Source organism: Aphanomyces invadans (assembly GCF_000520115.1).
Source record: "Aphanomyces invadans strain NJM9701 unplaced genomic scaffold supercont1.30, whole genome shotgun sequence".
In the NCBI taxonomy this organism is placed as follows: Eukaryota; Oomycota; class Saprolegniomycetes; order Saprolegniales; family Verrucalvaceae; genus Aphanomyces; species Aphanomyces invadans.
In genome coordinates, this window is record NW_008580175.1 from 444042 (window position 1) to 464922 (window position 20881).

At 55.9% G+C, this 20881-nt stretch overlaps 11 protein-coding genes across 13 annotated transcripts; 4 read left to right on the plus strand and 7 right to left on the minus strand.

Annotated features, from left to right (window-relative positions):
• The first annotated feature begins 16 nt into the window (after window positions 1-16).
• Window positions 17-1400, plus strand: H310_11244 (hypothetical protein). Its single transcript, XM_008877834.1, has 3 exons — window positions 17-561; window positions 629-727; window positions 826-1400. The coding sequence occupies exons 1-3, from the start codon at window positions 222-224 to the stop codon at window positions 1077-1079; spliced, it is 693 nt and encodes a 230-aa protein (XP_008876056.1). The 5' UTR covers window positions 17-221; the 3' UTR covers window positions 1080-1400.
• Window positions 740-2623, minus strand: H310_11245 (hypothetical protein). The gene is made up of 4 exons (XM_008877835.1): window positions 1903-2623; window positions 1660-1853; window positions 1333-1542; window positions 740-1251 (listed from the first exon to the last, which is right to left on the minus strand). The coding sequence occupies exons 1-4, from the start codon at window positions 2607-2609 to the stop codon at window positions 1076-1078; spliced, it is 1287 nt and encodes a 428-aa protein (XP_008876057.1). The 5' UTR covers window positions 2610-2623; the 3' UTR covers window positions 740-1075.
• A 313-nt stretch (window positions 2624-2936) lies between these two features.
• Window positions 2937-3966, plus strand: H310_11246 (hypothetical protein). Its single transcript, XM_008877836.1, has 2 exons — window positions 2937-3409; window positions 3493-3966. The coding sequence occupies exons 1-2, from the start codon at window positions 3086-3088 to the stop codon at window positions 3853-3855; spliced, it is 687 nt and encodes a 228-aa protein (XP_008876058.1). The 5' UTR covers window positions 2937-3085; the 3' UTR covers window positions 3856-3966.
• H310_11247 (hypothetical protein) lies at window positions 3868-4339 on the minus strand. The gene has a single exon (XM_008877837.1). The coding sequence runs from the start codon at window positions 4261-4263 to the stop codon at window positions 4042-4044; it is 222 nt and encodes a 73-aa protein (XP_008876059.1). The 5' UTR covers window positions 4264-4339; the 3' UTR covers window positions 3868-4041.
• Window positions 4340-5716: 1377 nt separating this feature from the next.
• Window positions 5717-6795, minus strand: H310_11248 (hypothetical protein). The gene has a single exon (XM_008877838.1). The coding sequence runs from the start codon at window positions 6759-6761 to the stop codon at window positions 6111-6113; it is 651 nt and encodes a 216-aa protein (XP_008876060.1). The 5' UTR covers window positions 6762-6795; the 3' UTR covers window positions 5717-6110.
• Window positions 6796-9519: 2724 nt separating this feature from the next.
• On the minus strand, window positions 9520-10751 carry H310_11249 (hypothetical protein). Its single transcript, XM_008877839.1, has 5 exons — window positions 10603-10751; window positions 10433-10547; window positions 10075-10378; window positions 9722-10024; window positions 9520-9664 (listed from the first exon to the last, which is right to left on the minus strand). Exons 1-5 carry the CDS (start codon window positions 10703-10705, stop codon window positions 9569-9571), a joined length of 921 nt encoding a protein of 306 aa, XP_008876061.1. The 5' UTR covers window positions 10706-10751; the 3' UTR covers window positions 9520-9568.
• Window positions 10752-10824: 73 nt separating this feature from the next.
• On the minus strand, window positions 10825-12479 carry H310_11250 (hypothetical protein). The gene is made up of 2 exons (XM_008877840.1): window positions 11688-12479; window positions 10825-11635 (listed from the first exon to the last, which is right to left on the minus strand). Exons 1-2 carry the CDS (start codon window positions 12420-12422, stop codon window positions 10988-10990), a joined length of 1383 nt encoding a protein of 460 aa, XP_008876062.1. The 5' UTR covers window positions 12423-12479; the 3' UTR covers window positions 10825-10987.
• Window positions 12480-12733: 254 nt separating this feature from the next.
• Window positions 12734-13869, plus strand: H310_11251 (hypothetical protein). The gene is made up of 4 exons (XM_008877841.1): window positions 12734-13163; window positions 13209-13280; window positions 13328-13459; window positions 13510-13869. The coding sequence occupies exons 1-4, from the start codon at window positions 12816-12818 to the stop codon at window positions 13651-13653; spliced, it is 696 nt and encodes a 231-aa protein (XP_008876063.1). The 5' UTR covers window positions 12734-12815; the 3' UTR covers window positions 13654-13869.
• A 46-nt stretch (window positions 13870-13915) lies between these two features.
• On the plus strand, window positions 13916-15562 carry H310_11252 (hypothetical protein). Of its 3 annotated transcripts, XM_008877842.1 has the most exons (3): window positions 13916-14197; window positions 14247-14897; window positions 14978-15562. In XM_008877842.1, exons 1-3 carry the CDS (start codon window positions 13976-13978, stop codon window positions 15347-15349), a joined length of 1245 nt encoding a protein of 414 aa, XP_008876064.1. In that variant the 5' UTR covers window positions 13916-13975; the 3' UTR covers window positions 15350-15562. The 3 variants fall into 3 exon arrangements, with proteins under 3 accessions (XP_008876064.1, XP_008876066.1, XP_008876065.1); XM_008877844.1 differs by having other exon boundaries at window positions 13916-14897; XM_008877843.1 differs by having other exon boundaries at window positions 14247-15562.
• A 3197-nt stretch (window positions 15563-18759) lies between these two features.
• Window positions 18760-19370, minus strand: H310_11253 (hypothetical protein). The gene has a single exon (XM_008877845.1). The coding sequence runs from the start codon at window positions 19344-19346 to the stop codon at window positions 18876-18878; it is 471 nt and encodes a 156-aa protein (XP_008876067.1). The 5' UTR covers window positions 19347-19370; the 3' UTR covers window positions 18760-18875.
• A 98-nt stretch (window positions 19371-19468) lies between these two features.
• On the minus strand, window positions 19469-20758 carry H310_11254 (hypothetical protein). Its single transcript, XM_008877846.1, has 3 exons — window positions 20593-20758; window positions 20013-20521; window positions 19469-19942 (listed from the first exon to the last, which is right to left on the minus strand). Exons 1-3 carry the CDS (start codon window positions 20720-20722, stop codon window positions 19553-19555), a joined length of 1029 nt encoding a protein of 342 aa, XP_008876068.1. The 5' UTR covers window positions 20723-20758; the 3' UTR covers window positions 19469-19552.
• Between the last annotated feature and the right edge of the window lie 123 nt (window positions 20759-20881).

Genomic DNA, 20881 nt, shown 5'->3' on the forward strand with positions numbered 1-20881 from the left:
ATACGGATAATATGCTGTGTGCGAGGCACGTGAGGTCGACGGCCAGGCCGCCGACCGCCTCGGTGTCCTCATGGACGCTTTGCGTGGATTTCGATGACACGTGCTCTGTACGTGACACAACTGCAGATCTTGCGCGCCTTGCCCGCACGGGAAAGCACTCTCAGGCGTCCGAAGTGTGGGATGACCTCGTCAAGCAATTCCTTGACGACAATGCGGTGGTGATGTCGTCACTCAGAGACGCCGTGGACATCAAAAACAAAGCGTCCACCCCATCGTCGTTCCAGCCTCACGTACTAGATGCGTTTCTGTCGGCATATTCCGCGGCAGACTTGCGGTCCGTGGACCGCGTCATCGCGAGTCGAGTGTTAGCTGGCCTTCCACGTGCATCCATCGTCAACCGTGTGGAATTGAAGCCTGACTGCGCGCGTGTTCTGTCCTCATGGCGCGGAGATGTCGCCGTCGTGTCAAGCAATTGGTCCCAGACCAGTGTTGCCTCCGCGCTGATTGACATCGCACGTGCTCGACACGCCGCGGGCTTGCCGTTTGCAGTGCATGCCAACGGTGAGGCCCTCCTGCTCTCACGGTTATTGTTATCTTCCCACCACGAGTCTTTCGTCCCCATCCGTAGAGCTCGAGTTCGACGCCACCGACGTGTCGACGGGAAACCTCGTTCTTCCGTTCCAAACTCCCCACGACAAAGCCGTCTGGATTCACAAACATCGGCGCGGTAAGTCGAATGCCAGCATACAACGCCTCGATCTCGTTATTCCATTGTCTTGATAAATACTGGAAAGTGTTCTTTGCCAACTCATGATTCGTTTGTAGCGCACCCGTCCAACGCGGTGGCGTTTGTGGGAGACGGTGTCAACGACCTCCCAGCGCTCTTGGCGGCCGACGTCGGCATCGTGCTGAACACGAGTGAGAGCAGCATCTTCAAAGTCGCCGCGCATGTCGGGTTGTCCATCGCGGATTCGCCTCGTCTGTCCAAGGCCGCGGATGCATGTCAACCGACGCTGTACCAGGCGTCGACCTGGCAAGATGTCGACACTGTCCTTCGTGTAGCAACGAGGCAGCCTTAGAGCAGCACTTGGTTGTGGCAGCTTTGCCGGAGCGTCTTGCGGGGAAGGACGATGCAGTTGCGGACAATCACTTCCGGCGCACACACCACGGCCGTCCCCAAGATCGTCACGTCGCGGACTCCACCGCCCAGCGCCACCGTCGCTGCATCTGGCTTGCTATTCGGGGGCTCGCCTACATGAGTCGCTGAGTGTCACCGAGCCCAACGAGTCGCGATCGCAGCGACCCTGAGCGTGCTGCAACATGATGTCGTACCCTCCACTCGAGCCCACTCGCCAACCATCGCATTCCACCCGACAATCGAAAACAACACGCACGCATGGTCTCGAATGGTCGCCCCTGCCAAAACGATCGAGTGGGCGACGCGGACGCCGCGCCCGATCGTGACGCCGGCCCCAATGCACACATTCGGGCCAAGCTTGGCGGATGGATGAATGCTGGCAGACGGATGAACGACAACGTTGCCTAGTCATACGATCGAGTCAGGAGATTTCTTGATGCGAGCGAACGTGGCAACCAGCACATGCAGGCGCAAATTGGTGCGATGGAAGCAGGTCAAAGGTGACGGCGTGCAGTTGATACCTTCGATTCGCGGCGAGAGCTTGCCGCCGGTCGACGCCAGAAGCGTGGGATCGACGTAGCGATACCGCTGCATGTACAACTCAGAGCACATGACGGTCATGCCGGGAGTCTTGATTTGGCACCAAAAGTCACCGGTCTCGAACACATACAAGGTCTGCGTCCCAGCCATGGGAAGCAAAAAGTCCTGCTCGAGACTACAGTCATCGATGCCGTGAGATTGTGGTCGCGCGACGGGAGACGTACCGGAGCTGGTCGGGGATGTCGTTGAACAGGTGAGGATACTCGACGCTGCGCAAAGTGGCCGCTTGCCGCTGCTCGACGAGCGCATCGCCCAACTCGACAATGTCCTGGATCATGTCCATATTCATGAGGTACACTCCACAGTTGATGAGGTCGCTGACAAAGGAGGCTGGCTTTTCGGCCCAGTGGACCACTTCGGACGAGTCTGGGTCAGCCACCAAACACCCGTACGTCTTGGCCTCGTCGGGGAACACTCGCTTCCCAAGCACCGTCACAAATGCTTGCGCTCGAATGTGATGATGCAGCATGTCCACGAGTGGAAAACTGCAGCAAATGTCGAAATGCAAGACAAAGAACAGGTCGGGGCTGCCATGGATGCCTGCTTCAATGTCCTCGCGGAACGTTCGCAACCCCCCACCGGTCCCGAGATGCTGCCTCTCTTGGAGGTAACGGATCGACGTCACACCCGCAATGTCGCGCGTGACCACGTCCATGAAGCTCGCAAATAGGCCCGCGTCGTACGCGCCGATCAAGAGAATCTCCTGGAGGTTCGGGACCTTTGCACACGCTTCGACGTGGTGGAAAAGCATGGGTCGACCGGCAATTGGGAACAGCGGGGTCGGTAGATCCATCGACAGCGGGCGGAAGTGTCGGTCCTCATGGCCACCCAGCAGGATCACCGCCTTGGACGACGGATATCTCGACGACATGCCTAAAGTGCCATAGCCCGCGCGGTGCGAAATGGGCCAATCGAATGGCTCCATTTGCATACGCTTTGACCAATCAAATGGCTTCCACGTTTGAATGGTCTGACGCGCCACCGTCACAGACAACTCGAAGTTGATTTTGCTCGATTTTGGAAAAAATGACAAGTCCATTCGCGCTGGCTAAGTCAAGTTCGAGTGAACGGGCTTCGATACACTGCGTTTTCGTCGGGCAATTGAGCCTGTGAAGCAACTAGGATACCATCGCCTCCACGTGCGCAGGTCTTTTCATTGTCGCACAAACACTGTAGACGTCAAACTCTATGCTGTACACGAAACGGACAACCTGGATTTGAGGATATTCCCGTAAATGTTTCACTAATTTTGCACCAAAAGTTCACGAAACGCCAACGAATCGTTCGAAGTTTGGGGAAGGAGCTTCGACATGCGCCCGTGCGCCAACCGCCCCTGTACGACGAAAGATGAAGTTGCATCCAACTGGGCTGGCCGTCGTGGTGGTGTTTCCGTCCATCGCAGTCTTTTGCTTGGCGCATGTGCTCTTGAATGCGTCCGTCGCTGTCTCGTTAGTGATCGCTTTTCTCTCAGCGTTTGTGTGGGCCGACGTGTGGTACTTTGTTCACATCATCGTGACGGTCGTGAAGCCGCGGCCGACGCATATCCAGAGCGTTCTCGACACGCATGAATACCCTGCGTTGGTGAGTCTGAACGACATTGATCGCAACGGACATTTCAACAATGCGCGGTACTTGCGAGCGTGTCAATACGGCCGTCGTGCATTTTGGACGGTTAGTTGTGGACATCATTCCTCTCCGTCACACGCAACTCTTCCAAGGTGCCCTCCACCTCACCCACGTCGTGTTTACCATAGGCGAATGGAGTGTGGGGACTTGTCTGCGCCAACGGTGGCAACTTAATCGTCGGCGCGCTGTCGATCCGGTACCGCCGCGAGCTCACGTTCGGCCAATGGTACAATCTCCGGACTCGTATCCGGACGTGGGACAACCAGGCGTTTTATGTGGAGCACCAATTTGTGACGGGCAAAGCCGACACGCTGTTCGTGCATGCTGTCGTCCTGGTGAAGAACATCGTAATGGGGTCGCTGAGGCCGCAGGAGCTGATGGAGATGCGTCAACCGGGCGTCGCGGCGCCTCCAGTGGACGCCGATGTGCAGGGCTGGATTGATTCGAACGCGGCGTCGAGCTTGATGTTGCGGCCCAAGAAATCAACATGAACACGAACAACATGGGGTAGCCACGTCGAGTTAAATAGATTACTTCCAAAAGTACGATGGCGAGTAGACTAAACCTATGGGATTCCTACGGCGTTGACGAAGCACAATGGAGGAACTTCCAGCCTGGCCAACAAAAGCTAACAATACCCCTCCCGCGTGGAGGGGTTGGGTGCGGTGCGACGTCGCTCACTCTTCTTCTTCCGAGATCGTGTTGAGGTTCTTTTCCTTGGGTGCCGTGAACACTGCGACGGTTGGTTTGATCGAGAACGTTTTACGCATGAACATGAGGTCTTGCATGATGTCCAATGTGTCTTGGTCCGAGCCGAGGCTGATGAACGAGCCGAGCGCGCGGGTGGCTTCTTCCAGCGCGGACGACGGCTTGAGCATTGTGACAGACAGCGTGTCCATGATGGCGCGAGGGTTCGTAGGATGTGGCGGAAGGCGACGAATGGAGAATGGGGTGCCGCTTCCAACGCGGTCGAAATCGCACTTAGTGACGCCTGAGATCTAGAAAATTGAACTTCGATGTATTTCGTCGTGGATTGGACAAGAGCAGGCACGGCGCAAGGGTAACTTCGAGCGTCGCTGAAGTACGAGCCTACAAACCCCTTGATGAACACGGTTAAAGTACGATTGGTCAACACGAACTTAGTGAATAGTCCGTCGTCAACGATGACGCTGCCTTGCCTCAGGTGCCGAGGCAGGCAATTAAGCCAATCGGGGGCGCCCCAACTTCTCGTGTCACATGTCATGCAGCGATGATGCAATGCACTTGGGAGGCTGAGGAGATGGCGATCGGCACGGGTCGCCCCCACCCCGTCGGCCACGCGGACGGCGTTCGAAAGTAGCCGTGTATGCTGTCGGTATCGCGCCAGAGGGGGCATAACCGGTCGCGCATGGGTGGCTTCTCCCAACAATCCCTGCGGCTGGGGTCGTCCGCGTGGGGTTGAAGTTGTGGTGTGTGTTCACGTTGAAGGTCGCGATCCATCCCAAAGAAAATTCACCCCGGTGGACTCCCCAAGAGCAGTGCAATCCCGAGCTCGCCGAGGACCCAGCGCCGCGACCATTCCGTTTTTTTATCGGGGAGGGGCACTGTGCCTTTTTCAGGAACCAATCAAATTCGAGGATTGGTATGGTGTCGCAGTTGATTGGTCGCCACAATCCAGTACAATTGGTGGCAACTTCGGCGGAATCGAAGGTGCAGAGGGCCGTTCTGCCGGGAGGTGGAGCGAGCGCCAGCCACCGCTACCCGGGTGGAAAGAAAAGCGAGCATTAATGACAGCGCGGACGGCTGGCTGCATGGCCAAGGACTACGATGTGATGTGGCTTTACTCACAGACGATCTGGGCGAGCTACCATTCTTGAAGGGTTTTTGCGTTGGCACAGGCGTCGCTTACGCCAGCGCGTGGACGCTGGCCTAGACGGCCTCTCGACGGCTTGACAAACGTGCGTACGGGGCACTCTGGGGCACCACCTAGGTGAGTGTGCGGGCTGCTGGCGAAGTAGCGAATGCATTCAAGCACGAGAGGTAGTGGGCTCGTCTTGGCGCATCCACGGCAACATTACGTGGTGGATGCCATCCACATTTCACCCAGCCAGTTTGATCCGGGACACTTGGTCTGAGATTCACGGATGTGCCTCTGCTGTGCATATGCTTTCCCTGAGAGAAGCTCTGTCCAACGAAACTGCTGTGCGTGGGCCTTGGTCGCATCGATACGATCGAGGGCGCCTTGGCCTCGCGCCCCGGCATACGACGAGGTAGCCAAGGAACTGAGGGAGCTGCCATTTCGATCCGTGGTCACCGGCGTCTCCATGTGTAGCACATGAGGGTGTGTGCATCGTGGGAGACGCTATTCACTCGTTGGAAACGGCACACCCCCATGAATGAACATTCGACCACTTGTGCTGAGCCAAGGCGAATGGTGGTGGATGTCTAGCGTCAAGGCGCGACGGAGGTGATCGAAAGACCTCGCTACAACCAGGCCGGTGCGCTGAGGATATGCTAGTGGCCGTAACACTGCGGCATGGATGCGTCCGCTGAGCCAGAATTGCCTGTTGAACTGCATGCAGCATCGCGCATGGGCTCCATGGCACGGATATCCAAGATGGATACGACTCGCCGCACGCGCGGTGGCACCGAGCCGGGGAAGACTTTACCACATTCGCCATCAGGAACCACAGCTGGGGCATCGAGTGAGCTATGTCTTCACGCAAACCAATGGATCACTTGATGCATGGGACGAAGGTGCAGCTACTTATTCCAGAGCTTGAACAGCCACGACGCGCTTCCGCAGCGCCAATATGTACGACTCCATCTCGGCAGGAATGGCTGCGTCAATGAGGCTGCGCGGAATCCACCCTTTTACGTCTGTGTTGATGATCCACACGAGCCGTGTGCCTCGTTCGTGGCGGAGGATGAGGAACCCCATGACGCCATTCATGCCACGGGTCACACCGCTGCCGCGCGGGACGTTCTTGTACTCGATGCCGGTCGTGCCAACGATGTACCCGCTGCCGTCTTCGAGTTCTTTAGCGACGCGGACATTGATGAAGTCGCGGGCGGACACGAGGCCGCCGTACATGGCAAATGTCAGGGTGTGCATGATCTCAACGTTCGGGGCAAGTTGCTTCACGAGCGTGCACGCGTCCACGGACGTGTTCCATTCACGAGTGTCGGCAATTTTGATGTGGAGGACGTCAAACACGACCGACGGCGGGGCTTCCACGATCGCGTCGGCTTGGAATAGTCGCACAGACTTGCCAGGTTTGCTCCAGATGGACGCATTCGACACCTTGCAGGTTTCAGTGCGCCACAAGGTCTTCGACTCGACGCACATTGCATAAAATTCATCCAGCGCTGCCCCGCCGATCGCCAGGATGCGCGCGTCTTCCTGCTCGACGTCCATGGTCGCAAGTTGTGGGCGGCACGTCCAATGTGTGGGAAATACCAAACGCCCTCAGGGACAATCAGCATAAATGCGTCTGATTCGCCAAACGGACAACAATCAGAGCCAATTGGCAGGTATATCCCACGTTGAAGCGGGATAAACCTCGTGGTACGAAACAGCGTCGTGGTTAACGTAACCAAAGGTGGTGCGTCTGCTGAAGTCGTGTAGATCTCGCCTGTGTGCAGCTAATGTGAGCTCAAGATGGCGCTGGGCCACTGCTACAGAGTCTAGAGCGCTTGTGCGGCTGAGCGCAGTTGCCGACATGCGCGCGCTGCGAAAGTCCTGGCCACCCAAGCTGATTGTGGTCCGAACCAGTTTGCAGTCGACGATGCGTCCATTCTCCATCTGCCGCTTCTAACCCCGCCCCACCGCCGATCGAGTGTCTGCTAGGAATTTCTTTGGTTGGATGTGTTTGTATGACTAGGGATGCCGAGGGGTCCTGGCGTTCCAAGTCGACGTGAAGCCGTTCGCCGAGGGCGTACACACATCCACCGCAAGTTCATGCAAGCCCTCGACGCTCCGAGCTGCGCCTGCCAGTACTTCTGGCGAATCATCGTCCATGTAGCTCATGGTGGTGACGCCGCTAGTTCTCCTCATGGCACGTATGTTCACTTCCGCATCGTGGGGCGACCTCTCGCGCAGGTCAATCGTGTCGAAGGCAGTGAGTGTGGGCCGACAGTCCTTTCCTCCTTCTAAGCGTTGCCACTGCCACCCATTTCCTCAGACCGTTCGCGCATTCAGTGTCAGCAAAGGATGGCTACGAACGATTCGTGTTGCCTGGCGCCTCCTTGGTTCACCGCACTTTGTCGCGGCGGTCGAAGCCACCTACGTCATCCTGCTCGACGACCTCCTCGCGGCGCTCTGTGACGCCGACCACAAAATTGTACGATGTGGGGCCACGTGGTGTATCTTGATCGAGTTCTTCTCGCCCGTGAGAGCCAAGGAGATGTTTGGTGCAAGTCGCAAAACGTCACGACCGGGTAGTCGAGTTGCCGCCGTGAGTTTTGTTGCCTTGTGCGTGTCTTCATGCTTGTGAAGATTGGCGACGTTGCAGCCACAGTCGGCCTAGCCAAACTCACGCTACCACTGCCGCGGGCCAGGGCCCCCAACGACAAAGCTCTGCGCGAAGCTCGTTCCCGGCGCCGCTCTCGTCTTCATGTTCCAGAGGTCGTGTCGTCAGTGTGGACCCGTCGGCCTGCGGCTGAATGCTCGGTCTCACGCACGTTTTGCCACGATACCTGCGACGTCAGGTTGTCGGGAAACACACCAACACGCGCCGTGCCTGGCAAATCAATATCTTTCGTTGCTGCTTTTGCGGGGGCCTCCCCACGTCAGGGAGAGTGCATTCAAGCGTTGGTCGGGTCGAACTCCGTAGCCGTCGGGGTGGGGGCTGTGCTTGTCCGGGGCCCGACGTGACTGCGAACGACATGAGCTCCGGCACCTTCGATGAACTGAGTCGAGAATGCCGCCCTTGCGCACCAGCCCCTCTTTGGCCCGAACTTGCTGCTCTTTGCCAGCCATGTTGGGCATTGAAGTGCCGGAATGTAGCGACCATCGACGGCGACTTTCCGTCGTTTTTCGGACGAGATATCAGGTGCTGCATGACTGTGTCGAGGGCACTGGATCCCTCAACAAGCCACTCAACGTAGTGTACTATATGCGATGTGCATGCGTCAGGTGGACCGCTGCTATTGCCTCCTGTGTGTGCCGCTCGGGCGGTTCCAGGTCGATGGATGCAACTTGACATCAACCGCATCGCGGGGGTCCTCAGGGCCGGCCCTCCCTCCCTCTTCCCTCGGCATGACTGCGATCGCGCTCGTTTCCACGAGAACGCCTAGGAATGCTACTTCTTCGGCGACATCAAGCCTGCACCGCGTCCTTGCAACTGTCCTCGCGTCCGGCGTAGTCGCGTAGCTCATCTACGGCTTCCACGACGCCGTCATCGTAGTCACGCACATGATGTAATGCGCCACACTTGTTGCGCTCTCTTGTGGATTCCCACGATCGTCATGTGACTCATGGCCCCGACTCTGCCACGACGTCACGGCAATGTACAGCCGAGGCCGCCGACTTTAACTGCGCTGCGGGTACGCTTGAATGTCGATGGAGCGGGCTGTCAAACCTGTGCGGTCGACTCAACGTGATGTAGGCATCGTCGGCAGCGGCATCACCCCGCCGTTCTGGCCACTGGCGAGGCTTTCTTCTGTATGGATTGTACGCTGTGGCTGCGACCGCCTTTGGTCGCCAAACCGTCCCCAGACCATGGCGTCGGCCGCGATCGCTGGCATTCCCTCGATCTCGCACGCGCATGGGTTTTACGTCAGGCGACCCGCGGCGATTAGGAGCATCCCCATGATGTGATGCCCTACTGCCCGATGAATGAACGTTCCCAATAATTCACACAAACGATGTGATCAAGCGCCGACAGACTGAAGCGCCACGAAGGCATCGCACACAGATGGAGCATCGCCTGGGAGGCCGCACACCGACACCCTGCCAGTCGACACAAACCACTCCCTCCCAGCGACTACTTACAGGAGCTACGTTAGCTGGGCAGCTAGGAATGTCATCGTGTGGGCAGGCTACCCCGTCGTCGTTGCCCGCGCTCTCCGTGCAACGACGACCTGAACGAACATTCGTTTTCGACCGGCCACACACACCATGGCGGATTTCCTCCACAGCAAGATCAACGCGAGCAATGTGCACGTGGCGGGAGTGGCAACAGGGCATCCATCGAGTGTATAACAACAGCACCTTCTCGAGTCCTAATGTGCGTCGACGCGGACGGCGGGGAGTCGGTCGAGGCGGTGCGTCCAGTACGGCGCTCGGATCGGATCCGTGGCTGCGAGCGCGTGCAAAATCTATGCAGAAATTCGTCTCAACTTCACGTCGAGCATGCCGAGAGAAACATGACGTACCTCCTTGGCTTTGTCGAGGCTGTCGGGGGTGCTCGCTGCCACATGCAGATCCACGAGGAGATTCGCGGCAAAGATGCAAGTCGTGGGGTGTTCGGCGTAGATTTCTTCGGCCATGCGGTGAATCGGTGCGACGTCGATGTCGTGGCTCGACCGGAGGTACCCGCGCAGGTAGTTCCATGGACTTTCGTTGTGCGGCGCGCGGCGAATATACGAGACGGCAACTTGAATTTCCCGAGCGCGGATGTCCGCGGGCACGTCACGGGCGTGCATGTGGTGAATGGCAAACCACCGATGGTTCCACGCCTGCACAATGGAGAGGCTGGTCAAGAGTGGTGACGCCAGCGGCTTGTTACCGAGTTGTTGCGCATATCGAGCAGCAGCATCTCGTCGACGAAGGCAAGTTCGCCATCCCAGAGCGAGAAATGCTTGACTACCCACTGGCGGTACGACCATGCGTGGTAGTTCTTCTGGTCGTCCGTCAACGCTTCTCCGACGAACGCTAGCTCGAGCGAGCTGTCCTGCAGCCGTTCGACAATTTCGCGGCGGTGGTGCCAGATCTGGTAGTTCTTGGGCGATTCTAGCGCATGTTGCCTCGTGAATTCAAGTTCGTCATACAGGTCAGCGTTGAGTGACGCCAACACCTTTCTGCGAAAGTGCCTACAGAGCGACTACGTTTGAGATCGCCAGGGTACAACATGGGTGAAGACGTACCAAGCCGTGTAGTTGGCGGCGTTGCACTCAATGGCCGCCGTGGACAGTACTAACGTGCGTTCGCTGTGCTCGTCCAGCAAGAGCACCGCGCGGAACAGATCCATCACTTCTTGGACTACAATCGCACACAATGAGCTTGGTTGTTCCCTGGCGCGGATGCACCGACGTACAGTGCTTTGAATAGCTAATGGGGGCCGCCGGGTTTGGTCCATCGTCTTGCGGCACACGTGTCACATCAGCCCACACTGGGCTCGTCAGCGAGAAATCGTCCATCCTGCTGCTGCTGGAAGTTTCTGGGGTTGATGGCAGTCGGTAAAACGCGTCCAAACATGTGCGTTTAATGCCACAACGCTACGTATCCGTAAGATTTCAAACAACAGGAAATATTCATTCGACTCGAATAAAATTGATAATAATTTTGCATCGAAAAGAGCCTAGGTGCACGCCTATAGGTGCACATTGAACGCCTCGGTGAAAGTTGTAGGTGCAAGCTTTAAGTTAGGTGCAACCTCCCAACGTGTAGTTGTCCTCCTGTTAATGGGACTTGGCGGAGATTTATGCCGTGAACACCTTTACGACGGACTGGATCGGCGCGCGACAGATGGGGCATGTGGCGGCATCGGACAAGCACTGGATGCACGACGACAGGTGGCCGCATGGGATGCACACAGCGTTTCGGACCTCATCCATGCAGATGACGCACTCGTTTGTGGCACTGCCGAGGTCTGGGGCGGACGGGGCGGTAGCCGCCGTTGGTGGCGGCACGTCAACTGCGATTTTATCCAGCGACGACGCAAGGGATTCGATCTTGAGGCACATACGGCATCTTTGGGCGTCAGGCGAGTTGCCGAGGGAACCTTGGCATGACTTGCACACGACAATGTCGGGGACGGACGGCCTCCACGGGTTCGCCTGGCCTTGCATGGCAAGCGCTTCTTCATACGACGGCGGGGGGCCTTGAAACGGGGCAGTCGGTGGAGGTGGTGGCAACCCTCTCGACGAACCAGTTGAGTTCACCATGGACCGAAGGTGCGATGGAGGGGATGAAGCATGCGTCGGCGATGGCGGCGACAGTGGACGGAATGTATCGGGCCCCATTGGCGATGATTTCATTCCCTGCACCATGTTGCACACGTCCATCCATTGCCGCGCCTCTTCAGTCGACTCGACGCGCATGGCGAACGTGGAAGCGATCGCGGATCCCTACTCGACATGAGACTTTTCATCGCGAAATGGATCGCATGTCGGTGGGTACCTTGGCGCGTCGATTGGACGGCTCTCTTGAAAAGTACGGCGCCTTGTACCGGAAGCATGATACCCCATTCGAAAGCACGAGCTCGCATGAAGTTGGACGCTCGGACGTGATGGTAAATCGAGTAACTTTTGGATCAAATAGCACAACCATGAACGGGCACAGCATGCTTCGCTCTGAGTGGAGCGCCAGCTCTACCATGGAATGCCCGGGCGCACCGCTCTGGACGCGGAGAAGCCGTGCAAAGCAAGGGTTCCACGAATCCGACCCCGTAGAGAATGCAACAGAGCCTTTGTGCAACTCGACGGCGAAGATAAGAATGCGCGCGGCTTCTCGATGGTTCACAACCTCTGTGTGGTTCTTGAAGCGTACAAGATCCAGCGGAAGGAGCCCGTCTGCGTTGAGGCGATACAGGTCGGCTCCTCGTGCCACGAGCACCTTTAAGACACGCGCATGTCCGTAGTACGCAGCGACGTGAAGGGGAGTGTTCTTCTTCTGCACGTTCGTAAGTGCGTGGATGTCAGCGCCATGCTGCAAAAGAAGATCCACAATCTCGGAGCACCCGTGAAATACGGCAGTGTGCAGTGCGGTAAACTGTGACGACGGATGTCGGTATTCCAGCACAGACGCCGGACGCGCCTCCTTCTTGATTGCAGCCAGGAGAGACCTGGCTTCGTCTGGGGTGCCCGTGGCGCACACTTGGATGAGATGCAGCCCAAGCGTGGATGTCGATGCCATGTTGTCAAGTGTGCCGGCAGGTGCTTTCTGCCTCTGCTCGAGGCGAGTGCGTGTCGGTTGCCTTTGATATTTTTCATTTTCCCTTAAGTACATCTCCATTCGATTAAGTGTTCCGTTTTCCGTCAACGTATTGAAAAAGTGATATCTATTTGATAACGTACCCTTCTCCCAACAAAGTAACGGGTTCCCTTTCGATAAGGTAATCTTTTTGACATTTGGTATTTGAGAAATTGCCCGGAACAGGAAAATTCGTTACCGGACGTCTCGTTTCTGTATTCGAAGTATACATAAATCAAGCATACCGAAAAGAGTAGCTGTGCATTCTTTTGGACAAGGTGCTGGTTTAAGCAAATTTCCAGCCAAGGCCCGAACCAACGAAAGGAATCCAGCACCATGGTGGCGGCGACCAAGAGACCCGGTGATGTCCGCGACATGACGCTGGAAGAGCGCCTCCAAATGAAGAAGAATGGATTTGCAAACGCCCCGAAGCAAGTAGAGAGCGACGAAGACGACGACGAAGACAACGATGAAGTTGGTGGCGATGAAGGCGACCACCCGTCGACCAAGCGCGCAAACAAGAACCGACCGCGAGAAGTCACGTCCAAGCGGCCCGTCGGACGCTTCCGCGAAGTGCTTCAAATCCGCAAGAAGGTGGCGCGGGATCCTCGCTTCGATCATGCTAGCGGTAAACTGAACGAAGATCTCTTCAAGAAGTCGTATGCCTTCCTCGACGACATCAAGGTACGAAACGACATGTCCATTTCGACGAGTCATGCAATCTACCAGGAAGCAGAACTCCAAGAAGCGAAAAAGCTCCTGAAACACGCCAAGAGCAAGACGCGCAAGGCCGAGCTTCAGGTACGCCACGTCGATCGTGATCGTCCAGTGGTGACATGTCGCGACAGCAAGATATTTCGTTGCGCAAGCAAGAACTGGCAGAGGCCAAGCGTGCCGACCGCATTCGAGACGCCACGTTGAAGCGGAAGCGAGAAGAGCGCGAGGCCGTTGAGAAAGGCAAGGGCGCGTTCTACCTCAAGGTACTGTCGATCCATCATGTCGTTGGCACTCGCGTAAACATCGCCTGCAGCGAAAAGACAAGAAGCAACTGGAACTCAAGGCCAAGTTCGACGAGCTTCAGGAATCCGGTCGGTTGTCCAAGTTTATGGCGAAGCGACGAAAGAAGAACGCCAACAAAGACCATCGATGGTTGCCCACGCAACGCAAGACATAATCGTCGCAATTCATCTTCCCCTTCCTTTCGATCGTCTCGTTCAGGGTTGATTGGGATTCGCTCGTCATGGGCAATGCAGCACAAAATTCCTTTGCGCGCGGTGGCATCGATGGCGGCTGCGACGACACCAATGCAGTGTCAAATCGGCGACGCCGTCGCGGCTGTCAAATATGACGAAACCGGACGGAATTCGCTCGTTTCCGACGCACAAGTCGCCAAAATCCCCAAAATCCCAACCATTTTCACAAAATTTGAGCGACGTGTGGGACTCGGGTGTCAAGTGGACATTTTGGCGGTTTCACTTGTCGAGGGGTTTCGGCGTATGGGCGCCGTCGACCATTCTTCCATTTGCGATATGGGAGCGGGTGAATCGACAGGAGCGCAAGTGGCTGTGTCAGGAGTCGCGCTGTGGAAGGCCGCGGCGGCGGCGGATGTTGCCAAGGTTCGCGCCATCACGTCACATCCCGATGTGGGCCAAGACCTGAACTGGATCCACCCGGACGAACACATGACACCGCTCATGGCGGCCGCGTCCGCTGGCAAGGTATGCGAACGAATTGGGTCGGAGCTCATGAGATAGAATGGATGTGCAGCTCTCGATTGTGACGCTTCTCGTCGAACGTGGCGCGGCTGTGGATATGTGCGACCCTGTGCATGGAAACACGGCGTTGCACTTTGCCGCGGCCAAGAACAAGGCGAGTGTCCTGGAGAAGCTCCTGACTGCAGGTTGCGACCCGCACGTGTGGAACAAAGACGGGCTGACCGCGATGGACTTGGCACGATTTCGTGGCCACCGCGAAGCAGGCAATGTGTTTGCGCGGCATTTAATGCACGCCAAAGGGTGGTTGTACCTGAAGAAGGGTCGATCGATGCTCCTGTCGTGGACAAAGCGGTGGTGTGTCATCTATGAGTGCGGCCCAGACCATTCCCGCATGGAGCTTAGTTTGTTTCACCACCCCGACGACGTCAAGCCAACGAAAGTGCTGTTCCTGACGGCATCCGAGAACGCCGCGAGTCCGCGGTCTTCGTCGCGCCATCGATCGAAACACTCGTTCTCGTTCACGTCCACGACAACGTACCAAAAGTACGAAGGGCGCGACACGTTCTCTCGCAGCTTGGCAGTGCGGAAAGCGCGCCACATCCCAGTCTACAACGCGAGTGGATTTCGCTTTGCCACGGAAACTCTTGAAGGCCGCGACAAGTGGATTCAGTTGCTCGGTCCCCTGGCGTTCTCCAACAACTTGGTGCGTCCCATGCTTGCTTTGTCCAAAATGTCTCCGTCGTTTGTTGTGGGCGTCTTGGTCGTGATGCACTTGTTCTGTAGCCGGTTCAAGCCCAACTGCACCAACCGCACAGCATGCAAGCTCCGCCGGAAGACGAGCCCGTCCTCGAGCCGATTCCGTGGCAAGATCCGCGCTTCCGCACGTCGTCGTCGCAAATGGAATGCATACAGCACGATATCAACATGGCGGATTTGTCGCCGTCGGCTCCGCCGTTGGATAACGAGGACGGGCACGCCGCCAAGATGGACAACAACGAGTGCGTGATCTGCATGGACATGCCACGTGCGGCAGTGTGCGTCCCGTGCGGCCACTTGGCGGGATGCTACAATTGCCTCCTTGTCGTTCAAAAGAAGAGCGGATGCCCCATTTGCAGAAGCGCGATTGCCGCCGTCGTCCGCGTGTACACTTGCTAATTGCTTGAACTCGATATTTCCACAAGTACACACTTGAACCTTTTGGAGCAAATGAACGCAAGTCGGAATCGCTCAGTGACTTAAGCTGCCGATGGTGTATCACACATGGCCAGCAACTGCATAAAGCACCAGTCCATTTTCACATTCGCAAGGAATGGTCAAGTGTATGGGGGCAATCCAAGCTGTGAGCGAGGGAAACGCGCAGGTGGAGACTCCATGCGTCAAGGCAACACCGAAGCGGGTGAAGTCGTTAGTCGTGGAGGTCGGTGCGTCGGGAATCGGGGACGACATTCGGGCAAACCTTGCACGATTTGATGTCCAAAAGGAGAATCGACAAGAGGCCAGCGACAGCAGCCGACCCAATGTCAAAATAGCCCACCTGTCGTCGAAATCCATGACATTCCGTCCATGGTAATGTGAGTATGGTACACACGCCTCCCTTGACCCTATCGAACGAGTCAAATACTAAAATGGCTCATGCCGAAAAAATATGGCACTTGGTCCCTGTGTCGGCATGCACCCCATAGTCGAGAGCACAACATAGGATCGAAGAGACAATCGAGAGAGCGACGATGCGTCCAACGCCGATGGACAAGGCAGAGTGCGACGGTCCCAAGCATCCAACGCAGGATGTAAGATCGGTTCGCCGTACATGACGAGCATGCCAACTGCCATTCGACGGCATCAACTTGCGCCAAGTGGGACATGATCGAGAGCAGCCCGGTAAAAGGTTGGATCAACCCGAGCTACTTGTACTGCTTTGTGTACACATTGAAATTGCCTTGAATGACGCACATAAGCCGAAGCACTTCGCCCGACGCGATGACGGAAGCGACAACGTTGATGACGTCGGCTGGACGAGTGTTGCAGCACGTAGTTGGACCCATCAGCCGGTACCAACTCGAGGGAGCCCTTGCTCAACTGGCCATAGTCGTCGCTCTCCCGAGAAAAAGCAGCGGGCGGACGATCCAAATGACCACAGCAATGCGATCAGCTCCATCAACTTTCATCGTTCCTCCTTAAATCGTCCGAAGATGATCGACACAAGTAGCACGCGAGGCCGATGCCCCGTCATCCCCGTGATATACGTGCACGCCACTCGCATAAAAGATGCGGCATAGTCTGGGACTTCTAGGTTGGTTGAAATAGGAACTAGAGTCCTTCCGTTTACGAGCAAAAACCAAACCACGTCTCCAGTTTCCACACTCCACCATGAAGTACCAGGCGTGAAATATGAAAATGGATATCTTCTCCAAAAATCGACTTGTGGGCCCGCAGCGCTTGGAGGCGAGATGCGTGACCTCGACGTTGATCAGTTGAATAAGTATGTCGTTAGTCGTTTTGGGCCAACTGAACGAACCCAGTCAGAGCGGATGGTCCAGTGTCGAGAACGACGACGTGTTGAGTAGAAAGCTTGAGTGAACGACATGCACGAACGGGTAACACGTTGGTGCATCGCAACGTAAGCTCAGTCAGGTTGGAGCGGGCAAGACCGGAACCTAGCAAAGCAAATGATCCATTGCATGGTGGTGGGTCGGACGTACTCCCGTTGACATGCGATGGTGAAGACACGCTCGGTGCCAATGAGAAAATGGAGCGTTTGGTTCACGTCCCCATAGGAAGGTGCCACTACCGTTGACTGCGTCACGTGGACTGTGAAATCATCCGTGGAATGCAAGACGAAATGCCGTGCGCTGCGCGCGCGATGCGCCAGTGGATTTGTTCGTACCAACCAGTCGACCACCGCAGACACTTAAGGTAGATGGGTAAGCAGCACGAGGAGACGAAAAATGTGCTTGAGCTCCACACACCCCAGTGGTTGAAGTGTGCTTTCAAACGCTACGAAAGCTGCCTGCAGCGGCCAGTCCACCGCGCGATTTTGAGCAAGAACGTTGACGAAGCTTTGTTGGCAAGGGCAACTAACTGGAGCTTCGAATCTAACTTTGGTTGGCCACAGGAGACGACTTCGATTATTTCGACCACACCCTCGCCAAAAAAGGTTCGCAGGGTAGTATTGAAGACCTTGACAGTACGGAACATCATCGGCTACAGGGACTATAACGTTGCACGCCGTCACCTTTTCGAGGAATGGTCTCACTGTTGCGAATAGTCTGCTTCATGGCGGACGGGAAAGCTCGTAGCGAACCGCCATAGAGTGCCAGTACATAGAATCGCAGGGTCCACATTCGGCAACCTTCAGTCCCAATATATGGCGCCATTGGTTTGGCACCTGGCTGTAACACTGGCTTTGACGGGCTTCGGAGCGAGAAGTCTGCCATGTTCGATTGACGTCGAGCCACAATGGCAAACACTTTGTCCGGCCTTGCTTCTGGTGGCGAAGCAATTTCACAATCGCGATCAAGTTTGTATGACAGGTGTACTGGAATGATCGGGCAATCAGTGGAGAGGACTGAATTGGTGACCAGCGTTTTTGGCGCACAACGTTGGGTAGTCCTTTGGAATGTAGTCAGCTGCAGCAATCACGTTGTCGAGCCCATGAGTGCATTTTCGCTTGTGACTGTCGATCGATGCGCATAGGCCAGATCCACTAAACAGGATTGAGTTCCCGAGGCATTGTAAACTGACCGCCACAGATCATGTTGCATGTCCGTGGCCAATAGCGTGGGTAATTTCGACTGGAAACCCAGGTTAGCGCAAGGTAAAACACCCAAAGCTGCTTCCACAAGGCGTCGTTTCCCACACCAACTTCGAGAGACGAGAGAATTCGTGAGGGTGGATTTGTCTGGGTATAGTACAGCTTTGCCACAACAAAACCTGTGGTGCAGGGCTGAAACCTACCTGGATTTCCTGGGCTCGGCATGGCTGCAAACAGCTCTTTCACATTGTAACGATCAGCAAAAGTGAAACGGCGTTTCGTCAAGAACATCGATTTTGCGTCTTCATCAACGGCGTTCGTCTGCTTAAAGTCCAACAATATGGCGTGAGTCATTTCATGATAAGAGTAATCATTGAGCTTGACGTGTGCCATGATGGAAGAGGCAACATGCATCTACCTCTATTTTCACTTGAGCATCATCATCATGCATCGTGGAAACATTCGTATCATAGTGACATTCTCGAAACTTTGTCGAAACCACTCAGAGCACGTCGGAAAGCTGATGCACATGCCCACAGCTGTGAATTTTGCAGCGATTAGTTCCCCGTGGTGGCACCAGACCTCATGCGTGCAAGTCGAACTCACTTACATCCGCACGCGGGACAGATTGCCGTGTTATCACTGTGCAATCTCGGCTTGCTGCACCTTTAGGCAGCGCCGAAGTAATTGATGGCGTCTTGATGTGTTGAGGGATCGTTGTCCTTCGCGCGCGCAAATTTGAATAGTCGTCGCACTCCTGTCATCCGGATACGAGTTCAATTGCACCGGTTAACTGTTGGTCACTTTGCGAAGTTGACCGAGATGAAAGCCCCCGCAAAGACCGCCGCCGACTTGGAGAAGGAAGTATACACTCACCATGCTAAGACAGTGTACTTCAATGGTCTATGGAAAGACTTCTTGACCAAGGCTTCAGCTATCGTTGGCGCTATGGCGCTGTACCAGAGCTACAATTTGTTGAAGACCGCAAAGTTTGTGTTTCGCTTTGGCATTGTGTACGAAGTCCTGTCGGTGGCAATTGTGGTCTTGAACTTGTTGTTCCTCCATCGTGCCACAAGCAACCCACTGCTTGTGTTCAAAGCCCTGTTCGCACTCTCGGTGGTACAACTCGCTTGGTTTGGCATGAACACGTACAACTTGATCCAATACCAACTTCAGGGTGACCTCAATCATGACCAGTTGCCACTCGGGGCGATGGGATTCCTCGTCACGTGGGCTGCCGATCGATACATGCTGCGCAACGAAGACATCGCCGAGCGCGCTACGACCGAAGTCCGCGACCTCAAGAAGAAGCTCAAGTAGAGCCGCATCCTGTGGAGTTTTCAACCCCAGTTCAAACTTGCCTATTCCATGCAAGCGCCGTCGCACCACGCACTTACACATGTAATTCTAATTGACATTCTCAACAGCATGATGAGGCGTTCTATGTCGAGTGTCTGATGCCAGGATACCAGCGGCACTACTGCGACATGTCGGCTTGGCAATGTCTGCTGCTGCTCTTCCGGTGGCAAGTGTTCCAATGAGACGTAGTGGAACTGGTGTATATTGACTGGGAATAACATCGTCACGGCCTTGCAAAGGCAAACCCCTCAATGGTACCCTTCGACCTTTTGGAAATGGCCGCCCTTGTTGTACTTGAACAAGAACGAGAACGCTTCCTTTTCCATCTTGGACGGCTCGACTTGGAGTTCGCGGAACCCCGGCAACGACGACGTCTTGACGTCGTCCAAGCTCAATCGGACCGCCAAATCTTGGGAAAACTTTGGCTCTGGCAGGTTCTGAATCGCCTTTCCAATCAATTCAGCCACCGGCAGCGGCAAGTTGAGCAGTTGCGGGTCCGACTGTGTCACGTCGAGCACGTAGTCGACGATTTCTTTCGTCGTGTACTCTTCGTCGCCGACCAACTCGAATGTTTGGCCGTTGATCGTCGTGTCCACGACAAGCGCATACAGCGCCTTGGCCACGTCGTTCACGTTCACCTGGACGAGAAACTCCCATTAATCGAATGCACAACGCACTTCAATAGACATGATGGAGCAAGAACAGTACCGGCTGCAAGCGAGCAGCGCCGTTGTCGATGAGAGGGATCGCAGACCCGAGGCGCGCATACCAGTTGAGAAAGCGATCTTCGGGGCCGTAGATGGTCGCCGAACGCACAATGTTGGCATTGGGGAATGCTTTGCGCACCGCGATTTCACCTCGGTACTTGGACGCGGCCCACACACTCGGCGAGTTGGGTTTGGCCAACAGCGAAGAAAAGTGGATCAGGCGAGGGACGTTTAGTTCCGCACAAACTTCGGCGATGTCGCGAGCGGCATCCACGTGCACATCATCATACGTGTAGTTGATCCACCACGGCAAAGCATGCTTCGTTTCGTAATGCTTGCCGATGAGGTTGATCACAACGTTAGAGCCAGCGATGGCAGCCCGGATCGAGTCCTTGTCGCGGACGCTGAACGGGACGTGGGCCACAGTACCCAAGTCCCCGTTCACCTTCAAGTGACGCACTTCCATGTCGTCACCTCGGTATGGAGTCACCACAGTGGCGCCAATGTGTCCTACACGCGCATACGTGGAAGTCGTCAATTACCTCTGTCCAATCGATACTTCATGACCAAGATGGACGTACCGAGTTGCGCGCAAACATAGCGTCCTACAAAACCCGTGGCACCGAACACGGTGGCCGTGATGGGCGATGCGGAGGAGCGGCCAGGCGGGTTCTTCAAGACAGCCCGTGCTGTGGCGGTTAAGGACGACATCTTCAGCAGGGCGACTGACGGGTGGGGCTGACGAAGGAATGGAGCTGGACATTATAGCCAATCAATATCTTGACTTGGGATATAATTCCGCAACATTTCACCCAATCAAACAGCCATATGCCTCGTGACCACAAATGCCTAGATCCCTCGACAAATGAT